General features: G+C 41.8%; 1 protein-coding gene across 1 annotated transcript in view; it reads left to right on the forward strand.

Moving 5' to 3' along the window:
- The window catches only part of OTOG (otogelin), a 111,965-nt gene that overhangs the window by 54,297 nt on the left and 45,317 nt on the right, over window positions 1–12,351 (forward strand). The window contains exons 29-34 of the mRNA XM_072621406.1: window positions 753–899; window positions 2,263–2,382; window positions 4,113–4,229; window positions 4,900–5,056; window positions 6,460–6,486; window positions 11,176–11,343. Of these exons, the coding sequence (XP_072477507.1) occupies window positions 753–899; window positions 2,263–2,382; window positions 4,113–4,229; window positions 4,900–5,056; window positions 6,460–6,486; window positions 11,176–11,343 (736 nt within the window). The remainder of the gene's footprint in view (window positions 1–752; window positions 900–2,262; window positions 2,383–4,112; window positions 4,230–4,899; window positions 5,057–6,459; window positions 6,487–11,175; window positions 11,344–12,351) is intronic.

Consider the following 12,351-nt stretch of genomic DNA (forward strand, 5'->3'; position numbering starts at 1 on the left):
GCTGACAGATAGAGGTGGGGGCTGATATAAATGACAGAGGAGGGGAGGTTCTGGTAAGGAGGCTAAAGTGTAACTAGAGGCTAGAGACTTGTTTAGTAGCTGCCAGAGGCCTGACTGGAAGGACCCAGAGTATTTCACTAGGCCTGGGGAATTAAGAGATATCCTTGGGTGCTACCAGTTGAGAACAAACTCAGAACTGAAAAAAAAAGTTTTAGAATGAAGTTTAAGTTGATTGCAAGAAAGTAAAGCCAAAAAAAGCGATAGCCTGTTCCTCTTGATCCTGAGATCCTGGAGACTTATCAGTAAGCCTTTGGGCTTCTTGGGTCAGCCATCAGAGATCCCACTTCTGACAGCAAATTACTGGCTGATAATGAATCCACAAGTGAAAAGTTTTAAAAAGAGGTTTATTAGACGAGGTCCCCCAAAAGTGATGGGCCACTCCCCCAAACCTCTGTGAGTTACACATTATAACATACACACATTGTTCAAGCAAAGGAACAAGGAAACAACAGCTGGAAGTAGTTTACAAATAAGATACATAGTTTGCTTGAGATATAATGGGAGAAAACCTCTTCTATTTCTTGTAGCAATCTCTTCTCCCCTGGAAGGTTTCTGAGATCAGCTTAAATTGGACATCCTGAGTTAACCTTTAAATATATGGTCTCTAAGCAAGAAGTTTTGTTAGGTTAAAGGGAAGGGTTAAAACACTGCAATAAAGTTGACACACAATGCTGATTGACTGAATGTTCCAGAGCCCTGTGAGTTTCTGGGATGAAAATCAGGAGATACATATGTGGCGAGTTGGATTTTTCACCCTGGTGCATTTTCCTCATGAACACATCACTCTCCTGTGGGACCAACGGACCACAGTGCATGTGCAGATGGGGCCTCAGTGGCAGGTAAGGAAAACCATGGGGCCAATGACTTGTGACCTTGGATCTCCAGTCCAACAGCAAGATAATAGAACTCAATCCAATTAAATTCAATGAGCATTTATTAATTGCAAGGCAATCTGCTAGGCACTGGAGATATAAGGGACAGAAATAAAAATATCTGTGCCCTCAATTTTCTAACTCACTAAGCAACCAAACTTTCCTTCTTTAGCTGATCATCTGAACCTGGGAACTTGATGAAAATGGTCTGCCCCTCTGTTGTCTACCATGGTCTTGTTTACTTCTCTTCATCCTTTTTCCAACTCTCTGAATTTCTTTCATATTTCTCCCTTAAATTCCACCCCTTCTGCACCTCCCCTTCCACAGAGCTATTAGAGCTAGAAGAGACCTTGTGTTGTGGGAAAAATCTGTGATAAAGAGAAACTAAGGCACAAAGTTCTAAGCATGATCAACTTATTAGCAAGGTTAGCAAATGCAAATAAAAGACATCCAAGACGCCTCAGTAGCCAAGGTCAGAACAGCTTTTTTATACAAGTAAGAGGGTAGCAGTACAAAAATCGTCCAGTGATGTAAAAACTAAGCTAAGACTGTGATTGGTCTGACACAGAGAGATGAAGGATGGATTTGCATTTGGCTTGACTCAGAGAGGGGAATTTCCATAGTCATGGAAATGGGAAACACAAGAGTTGACTAACATTCTTCAGAAAGTTTCATGAAGGGCAAACTTCCTTTGACCAGGTTGAGTCATCTCCCCCCATGGTAAGGAAATTCACAGATTTTAGTTGCAGGTTTAGGGAGCTCAAGCTTACATAATACAATCAGTATATAGTGGTTTAATAATTAATACATTATAAATGGACTAAGCCTTATTATGATAATAATAAGATAATACAAGATAAGGTGAAGTATCAATTCAATTTCATACTTAGAAATCATTTTGACTCTTAACTAAGACTTGGGTTCCATTCTCAATCTTGACGCTAACTCATTGAAAACTTGAGTAATTTCCTTTCTTGGGGTCTCAGTTTCTTCATCTATAAAATGTAATTGAAATAGATAATCTCTAGAGTCCTTTCTAGCTCTAACATTTTTTGTAGATTCTCTGTAACTTCTAATCTTTCCCAGTTCTTCTACAATCTTTACTTCCCATTCTTCACCCCTTTTATACGTTGTCCTTGCCCCAGGTTGCTGGTGAATTTTGGGATTATTGCATGATCATACAGGTTTAATTTCTTTTATTCTGAGTTACCAAATATCTGAAGATATATCAGAACTCACAAGAATTGAGGGGCAGTTTATGATTGACCCTTGTGTTTTATGAAGGATCCCTGGAGTAGTTAGTGGTGTGTAATCTCTGCTTTTTCTTCAGGGTATGTTGGCTGGACTCTGTGGGAACTTTGATTTGAAAACAGTCAATGAGATGAGGACCCCAGAGAACTTGGAGCTAACAAATCCCCAGGAGTTTGGCAGCAGCTGGGCTGCAGTAGAGGTAAATACTCTCTGATCTTGCTCTCTGTCTAGCCAGAACCTATGACATTTCTCAGTTCTCCACAGCCTTTCACTCTAAGGCTACATTGAGGTTCCTAGGAGCAGTTCAAGTTCACCATCTATTCAAACCACTGCTCATGATCCCAAGAGAGTTAGTGAATGACCACATGGGAAAGATATGTGCCAGAATAATAATAATTCCAATGGACTTTTACTTACACTTTAGTACAAGGCACATAACAAGAAACATGAATTAGTCACTTTCACCATCAGTTTCCTGAACCAAGAATTCCTAACCAACCTTCTTTCTCAGATTTCACAAACCACTTTGTTTTATTAGGCAGCTAGATGGAGCGGTGGATAGACTGAAGAATTTAAAGTCAGGAAGACCTAAGTTCAAATTTTGTACTTACTAGCTGTGTGACTCTGAATAACCCATTTTATCTCTCTGTGTCTCAGTTTCCTCACCTGTAAAATGGGGATAATACTAGCACCCACCTTATAGGACAGTTGTGAGGATAAAATAACATGTATAAAGCACTTTTCAAATGAGATTGCATATGTAAAACACCATGTAAATGCTAGCTATTATTAATAAACTTTTTAATGTATTTTTATATAGGGTGTCCTAAAAGTCTTAGGGCAGCCTTTAATCTTAATACTTTTTAGTTTAAAATATGCATGAAGACTTTTTGAACCCCCTGTATAATGATGTCTTATCTCTCTCCTAGACTGTGAACCCCATGAGGGAAAAGTGCCTAGATTTATTTAGACTTTATGCCTTCTCCATTGCTCTACACACAGTATATAATTAATAAATATTTGTTGAAGATGAAGATCCCTGGACTGGAAAAGTCTTAGTTAATGGGGACTTGGTTTGAAAACTAGCAAGAGGCAGTGTGGCGTATTGGATAGAGCACTATCCTCAGCATTAGGAATACCTGGATTTCAAGTCTTGTCCCTGATTAGCAGGATGAACCTAGGCAAGTCATTCAATTTCTCAGTGACACAGGCAACAGAAAACTTTTTGGTTGTACTTGTATTGGGAGAGGGAATTTCTTCGTCTGAGACTTCTAAATCTGAGTGACATCATAGGTCCAGTCCATATCCCTGTATTTTAAAGTCATGCAAGAGCTCTCACCCGGAAATGCCTCCTCCTTGGTAATTTTCTTGATTCAAGGCAGTGGGCTGATTATACACGTGCATGGGTCAGTGCTGCTCCCTTAGGTCCCCAGCCCCCTGTCCAAATGCATATCTCATATCTCCCTCATCCACTAGTTTGGTGCGATAGTAATGAGGGACTGGCTCATTGGTCAGAATGATATTTGAGACTTTCCATTTGGCTCATCTTTGGAACCAATTGTGTGACATGGGAGATACTGGCAAAAGACTACCTAGCATGACATGCCCACATCAAAGAAGGTGCTTTGGTCTTTGAGCAAAACAGAACTGCAGTAGCTCAAAAAAAAAAAAAAATGAGATGTGCAAATTTAGAGACGTCTCTGCTTCAAATGTTCATGTGGACCATTTGTGCCTGACCTGTGATAGAACCTTCTGAGCTTATATTGGTCTGGTCAGTCACAGTTGGACACACTGAACCTTGATTCTAACAAAATGATGTCATTTTAGTCCTCTTTGAGATGAAGGACAATGACCAACCAACCATATCATTGGAACTTATTGATCAAGTCCATGGAGACCGTGTCACTGATCCTACCTTCTTGCTTTTAGTGCCCAGACAGCTCTGAACCTCGGGATCTATGTAGCTTAAACCCTCTTCGGGAGCCATTTGCTAAGAAAAAATGCAGCATTCTGCTGAGTGAAGTGTTTGAAACCTGCCACCCTGTGGTGAGTAAAAGCTAGAGGTCCAAGGTACTGGCCTCAGGCATTTCCTGGGGGAGGGGCACATCTAATCCACTCCAGATATGTGGATAGTCCACTCTAAATACGTGACCCTTGTCACTTCAAGGACACTCAATCCATACCATTTTGGTTTCCTTTCTCTGTTAGAAGAATTCTATTAGCTATTCAATATTCTGCCTGCTACGGCATAAATCTGTCTTTTAATCCTGTTTAAAATGATTGGTTACCCTGCTTGGTGATAACGCTTCACAGCCTTGAGGGTCAATATTAGACCATTCCTTGGCATTCTGTGAGCACCTTGTCTTACTCCCCTATCTCCTAATGCCAGTCTGTGAATCTTGGAACCAACAGAGCATTTATCAGGGAAGAGGGCTGAATTTTCTGGATTAATTTTCTCTGAGGACCAGACTCTTGGCTACCAAGTCCTGGATAATTCCTTTGTGGAAATCTCAGAGTAGTTCTTTCCTCCAGGTACTCCCTACATCTGCCCCCTTGTGGTCAGCTGGCTTGAAGAATGTGAATTGCCTGGGGGAGGGGCTGGCAGGGCTCTCCCACTCATCTTCCCCCTCCCCCCCACCCCCCACTGCTCTTGGTAGCTGTCCCGGAGAATCCAACTTAATGGTTTCTACTTTGGTCTTCTTTTTGTGTCCCTCAGGTGGATGTCACCTGGTTTTATTCCAATTGCTTGACAGACACATGCGGCTGTAGCCGAGGGGGAGACTGTGAATGCCTGTGCACAAGCTTATCTGCCTATGCCCATCAATGCTGCCAGCATGGGATTGCCATTGACTGGCGCTCTCCCCGCCTCTGCCGTGAGTGTCTGCACTGGGCAAGTCATCTCCTTTTTGGGTTCCTATTCATCTGTGAAGGGTAGCCCTAAGGGCCACACAAATCATAAGTCCTAGTATTGCCTGAAACTCATGCATGCCAAGGTTTTTTTTTTTTTTTTTTTTTTTTTTTTTTTTTTTTTTTTTTGCGGAGGGATGGGCAGGTAGCTATAGAAACTATAAACTGAGCTGAGAAGATCCATGAGGATTATCTAGTGTCCCTGACATTATATAGATGGGGAAACTGAAACCTGTACAGATTATAATTTAACTGAGCTCATACAGACATGTGCATACAAGTAAATGTAGTATCCACAACCTAGGGCTTTGAGAATGATAATAAAAGGCTTTGCCTCATCTCCATAAATGCATCACTAGTGTTGGACTTTCAGGGAGGAATTGAGGGCTCGGGTGGTCTTTCAAGGTCCTCCTCTTTTCACATTCAGGACTGCATTGCCACCAATGACTTCACTCTGTGTGCCACTTTTCTAGGACCAATGACCAATTTTCTTCCTAGAATGGGCCCTGAGCTATGTGCTACTAATCTGGAACTTCCCCTATCCCACATGGCCTTATTATAGATGTTTATGGACTCCCTTGAATGACTGTGGTACCCTATGGTGGTCACTAGAGGGTGCCCAGAGCTCAGATATTCTCTTCTAGGCTAGACTGAATGTAGGTGATTTGTGTTGGAATGAGCCTTGAAAATCATGTACTCTCACTTTCCTAGTTTGGGGAAGGAACCCCTCTTTCTACAGTTTTCATGACAGCCTCTGCTTGAGTTTGTCAAAGGATGGGAAGCTCACTACCTAACAAGGCATCCATTTCACTTTTGCATAGTAAGCATTTTTCCATAGATGGATAGTGAGTTTTTATCTATACTGAATTAAAATCATTTATACTGAGCTAAAAGCTGGTCACTGTAATTTCATTGGTAAATCAATCAGCAAGTATTTATTAAACACTATGTGCCAAGTACAGTGCTAAGAATTACAAAAAAAATAGAGAGAGAAAACAATGAGTGTCCTCAATGAGTTTCCATTCTAATACGGAAGACAAAATGTATATAATTAGGTTTTTCCCTATTTAGAGAACAGGTGAAATAAGTCTAATCCCTCTTCTCCTTGACAGTCCTTCAAACATTTGAATGGCAGTTCACCCTCTCCCACTCCCCCCACCTTCCTTTCTCTTTCCTACTTTCTTGATGATACAATTTGCAGAGTTAAGGGAGGTAGACTATCAGGCTCCATGTCCTGAGACATGGGGCACAGACCAAAGGGGAACCCAGAGTTTAGGGGAGTGTTCACTTTGCCTATCCTGAGACTCTATTCTAGAAACCATTCCCTTGGAAGAATTTTTGGAGACATCTCTCTCTTTCTCTTTTTCAGCTTATGACTGCGACTATTTTAACAAAGGTAAGAACAATGAATGCAAAGAACTGAGAATAAACAGGGTGGTGAACAGCTGTTTTGGAGCTGTCATCTTCAGATGGAGCTGTGGTACCCAGGGGTGGCAGCAGCATCTTTGAGGTGTGGGTAATTCCAGCCCTGTTTTGTACCTGTATCAGTCTCCTGGTCCAGGTAGGAGTGATTGGGGGTGGGAGATGACTGGGATTTTAATGCTATTAGACATCTGCTTATACTGAATGTCTAAGGTGCCCTAGGGTCACTGCCAGTCCATCTGGATCCAGGCTGGTGTTACATCCTGCTGCATCTTGGTCTGGCTCAGCCTGATGAGTCCCTCTAGCCTCTTTCCAGTACTGGGGATTAGGGAGAAGGGATCAGGTTTATCCAGGCCAGTGATCCAGGCACTACTTCCCATTCCCATCCCCTGATGAAGGAACCTCACCCAGAAGCAGCATCAGCCAAAAACAACAATAATATCAGATTTATGAAAAATACCATCCCTAAAATGCTTCAGTATATTGGACTTGGGGCATGTGGCTTTATGCTATGAGTATTCCTTGGGGATAATAATTTATGAATGGAAATCTAGGGATGCCTGGCAGAAGCCTGAACCATGGTTTATACAGATTGTCATTTTTTATATTAAATGTAATCAAACCAAATTAAAATGTGCATGTGCATATCCATGCACATATTTGAATGTGAATGTTTGTAGACATTTGCATTGCTATGATAACATGTCTATATATAGTTATATATGTGTATATATGCTCATATTTAGGTATATGTATGAGTGAGAAAATACTCTCCAGGGCTGAAGACCAACAAGTTAATCCTCGACCAGATGACTAGCAAATTCATTAATCAGGGTCTTATGTGTCTGTCAGCTTTGATCATTTGCATGTTTGAATCAGAGCAAGAACCAAACCCTCAGCAAACTGATGAAGGCAGCACCAGTGGTGTTTAGGACCTCCCTTTCATTTTTGGTACTCCTCTCTTATTTGGTCCCTAGCCAGCCTTCCCGGTGTTCTTATTGTCATGTCTAAAAGTACTCCACTAACACGATGAGAGGTGGAGTATGGGGAGAAGATTTAACTAATTCAGATGTTGTTAACTTAGGGTTCATTAATTTTGCAAAAAAAAATTTTGATTATTTCATTTCATTATAATTAGTTTCTTTGATAATACTACATATTTTATTCACTTTAAAATATTCTGAGAAGGGGCCTAAGAGTTCACTAAATTGCCAAAAGGGTCCCTAACACAAGCAAAGTTGAGACCCCTCCCCACCCCACTACAGTTTAATCCTTGATAACTAACAGGAGGCTTTTAGAAATTGAAGAGCCTTAAAACGCCAAGGAAAATATCACTAATGGTGGAATTTCAGGCACCATTATGGGGAGAAGATTCTTTGACCCATGGTTCAGTCCTTTGATCCAGGTTCTCATTGCGTGGGTAGAAATCAGGTATGTGCTGGTAAACTTTAACAACTACCACTCTGAAAATATTTAATTTGTATTATTAATATTTTCCATCACTTTCTTAAGTCTAGGTCAGTCAACAAAACAATAAATTAAACACTAATTTGTAGCCTGTGCTGATTTCTGAAGTGTAAATGCTCCCACTGAGAATTAACAACCAGCTTTCTTGAGTCAGTATGAGTGGGCTATAGTACACCTGTGGGAGAAAGGTACAGGAAGCAAGTGCCCTTTCCTGACTCTGGCTCAAAGCAGGATGGACAAGACACCTGAGGGAGGTATCCTGCTGCCCTCTCCTAGTTTATCAATTTATACTCAAAGCCATATTGAGTTTTAGGGCATGACATCCTATCTGGAGGTAGGCACTCAGACTGGTCTCAGTTTAGAGGTTGAAGCACCGGAGATCTTTTAGAGGATGTTCTAGGACAAGGAGCCGGTTTTAGGAAGGGAGGCTGAGGCCGGGTTACTCTTGGAACATTGGCATGTGCTGGATCCAGCCTCTGAGCAAACTGAAGTTAGGGCCTCTGAGGGACTCGCTGGCAGGAAGGAATTGGCCATCTCTATGGGACAATGATGCCCCCAGGGCTTGGTTAGTGCTTTAGGGGATTGCAGTCCACTAGATCCAGCTGAGGAGGCTCAGAAACAAGTCAATAAGCCTGATCTTGGGCAAAATCCTTTTTCTGCTACCTCCACTTCATTGGAGGTCTTCCCCTGCCAAAGGCCCCTGTGCTGTTGACTTCTGCTGGGTGCCTCATTTCATGGAGTGAAGAGATGATCAAGTCATTCACCATGTGGGTGAAAGAACACATGGTGTAGTGGAAAGGGCACTAGCTCTTTGGAATAAGAGGAACTGGGTTCAAATCCTGCCTCCATCGTTTACCTTGTGTAAGTCATCTATGCTTCAGTGTCCTCAACTGTGAAAGAAGTTACGGACTATCAGGTGTTTAGGGACCTTCCCAGGGATACTTGTCTTCTAAAAGAGGACCCAGGAGATGGTTATGTTTTACTGCTGTTGTTAAGTCATTTCACTTGTGTCCAACTTTTTGTGACCTCATTGAGTTTTCCTTGGCAAAGATACTGGAGAGGTTAGCCATTTCCTTCTCCAGCTCATTTTACAGATGAGAAACTGAGGCAAACAGGGTTAAGTGATTTGCCCAGGGACACGCAGCTAGTCAGTGTCTGAGGCTGGATTTGAGCTCAGGAGGATGAGTCTTCCTGACTCCAGGCTGTGCCACCCAGCTGCCCCATGGGCAATGGTTTACCCAAAGGAATACATTTCTAATGGTGCAATTTAGGACATGATGATAACTTGGTGGTGGGGATCTTACTCAGCTCACTTCCAAGCTCACTAATGTAAATGATCCTCTATCCTTCCTGGGCCTGGTTAGTAGTAGGATGACCTGGCATCTTGTTTCTGTGGGAGTTTCTCAATAATTGGACTCCATGTGGGCACTGAGACCCTGGACCTTCTTCTGAGAGTATTGAAATCCCAGGCTTCTTAAACTGAGCCCCCTTCTTGGGCTCACCCCATCTGAGGGCTTACAACCAAACCAAGGGTAGGAGGGAAGGAGGAAACAACATAGCATCATAGCTTTAGAACTAAAAGGCACCTAGGCTTCATTTAAAAGATGAGAAAGCTGAGTCACAGAAAGGTGAAGTTACTTGCCCAGAGTTCAGCTAGCAAAGATCTGAGGCAGAATTTGAATTCAGCTCTTGCTGGGTTTTTTTTGAGGCAGTCAGGGTTAAGTGATTTGCACAGGATTGCACATATTTCAACTCATCTTCCTGATTCCAGGGCCGATGCTAGCTCTTCTTGATTTTAGGTCTGACACTATCCACTGCCCCATCTGGCCACATTCCCATCCCAGTCACTCTCACAGAGTCATAAGTACACCCAAAAGTATTTGGGAGTTCAGAGGAGAGACATCATTTTCAGTTGGGGGGAATGAGTAAAAGCTTCATGATGGAGGAAGCATTTGAATGGGACCCCAAAGGATGGGGAGAAGTCTGGAGTAGATAATAGTAGGAGTCAAGTCATGATGTTGGGAAAAACAGTGGGCTCAGGTCATGCTAAATAGTTTATTTTGGAGTGTAGGTTTCATGAAGGAAACCAATGAGTTGTGAGGTTAAAAATTAGATTAGAATCACAATGGGGATGAATCTTGAATGCCAGGCAGCTGAGAGGTTTGGATTTTAACTCAGAGATAGAGTTGGGAGACTTTCTAAGGTAGGTATGTGTGTGTGTGTGTGTGTGTGTGTGTGTGTGTGTGTGTGTGTGTGTGTGCGTGTGTGCGTGTGCACGCAAAATGTGATCAATGCTGTGTCTTAGGAAGATTGCTTGGGCATGTTTCAGAAGGATTGTCAAGAGAGAAACTAGAGGAGGCTAGTAAAGGGTTATTATAATGATCTAGGTGAAGGATGATGAAAGTCTGGATGAGGTTTGGTGCAGATCAACCTTTCTGTGGTTTCCTCTTTACTAAGATGACATCAGCAGGAGGATAACCTCTAAGGGTCTACTTCGCTCTATTTCTTTTTCTTTTTTTGTTTGTGGAATTCATTGGCTTTCCATTCTGTTTTTTTCCTTTTCTTTTTTTTAAATTTTTATTTTATTTTCAATTCGGGGAACAGCATTTTCATAACATAGGACAATAAAATACAATAAAAAGATGATTGTACAATAAACTACACATTTGCCATGTACAACTTGCTGCTACCTCCAAATATCCACAAAATTATCATGTGAATTTCTTTTCTTCTTTTTTTCTTTCCTTCCCTCCTCCTCTGCACCAGAGATAGGTTCTCTGGATGCAGATAGTATCTCTCTTCATATGTCCTTTATTTAATTTGTATATTTATAATATTTAAAATGACAGTCACTCAAGATCATTCTTAAAACAATATTGCTGGTGCTGTGTAAATGTTCTAGTTCTGTTCACTTTGATCTTCATCATTTCATGCAAGTCTTTCCATGCCTTTCTAAGATCAATGAGCTCATCATTTCTTATAACACACCAGGATTCCATCATAACCATACACTACAACTTGTTGAGCCATTCCCCTCTATATCCCAAGGATGGAGGAGTGTGCAGCTAACTGACTAGAATGTTTGATACCCTTCTGAACCCTTTCACCTTGGAGTAGAGTTTAGTCTTGTGTCAGTAGAGAGTTGAAAAGAAGTCTGTGGTGTGGTGGGGTGGATGACCCAGCGGTCTCTCTCCAGCTTTAGGCAAGGGACCCTATCAACTGGTCAGCTATGTGCCTGGTGGCACCCGGGTGACTGTGAGGAAAGCAAGTGGCGCTGTTGTCCTAGCTCTGCATGGAAATGTGGGTCTTGAAGACACCATTAACTTCTTGCTGACCTCTTCAGTGTACAAGCCCAAGGCTCATGGTAAGAGTCCTCTTTTTTGTAGTGGTGGGGGGATGGAGAGAGAGGTTGATCTTCCCCCCCCCCCAAATTGTATTAATGTTTTCATGCTTTCATATCACAATAATTCCTGGGTAGGGGAACTCCCCATCTTCCCTTAGTTTAAACTCTTTCTCATGACAAAGAAGAACAATTAAGTATCAGCACCTGAAATGATGACCCCCATCTGATGGGAAGGCTAATTTTAAAGGTTCAAGCATGAAGTAATTAATGGAGAAATGGCTAAAATTTGAGAATTTACAGGAAGTTTAGTAATTGGGTAACAATCTAATTCTCCTAGTCCATTTTACAGAAGAGGAGACTGAGACCCAAAGTTACCCACCAAGTTAATGGCAAAGCTAGTACTAGAACCCAGGGCTCTAGATTCATAGTCTGGAGCTTTGGAAATAATCTCAGGACCTTGACAGGTCTGTTGGCTAGCTAAGATACCCTCACCTCATCAAGCTGGGCTTTCTCTTGTCTTGTACATTCAGGAAAGATGCTGGCAGAGAAACCTTCCTCTATTCCTAAGTAGAAGGAGCTGTAGGAGGTCACATCTGACTGAACTGACTGAGTGATTATGACTTTTTCTCAATTCAACAATTCAATAATATTAAGCACCTACTAAAGGCAAGTCTGTGTGTTAGGTGTTGAGCCTTCAGAGACAAACAACAAACTGATCCTTGCCCTCAAGCAATGTTGGTTGCATGTCAGAGAGGATAGCCCTGATCTGTCTTATTATGTCCCTGGTGGTCATCAGGGACAGAATCCTGGACTAGAGAAACTATGGGGTTAGCCTAGGATCCAGTCTGGTATGCTCAGAAACTTCAGTCATGGCAGGGTCTGTGAAGCATTTACATGTAACTTCCCTTCCCCTAAATTTTTGGAAAAGTCATTTTAACCTTCTTGGGTCTCAGTTTCCTCATCTGAAAAATGAGGTCCAATTGACCCTAAAGTCCCTTCTAAGTCCAAATTTATGATCCTAAATCCATA

The sequence above is a fragment of the Notamacropus eugenii genome, chromosome 6 (genome assembly GCF_028372415.1).
Source record: "Notamacropus eugenii isolate mMacEug1 chromosome 6, mMacEug1.pri_v2, whole genome shotgun sequence".
NCBI classification, from domain to species: Eukaryota; Metazoa; Chordata; class Mammalia; order Diprotodontia; family Macropodidae; genus Notamacropus; species Notamacropus eugenii.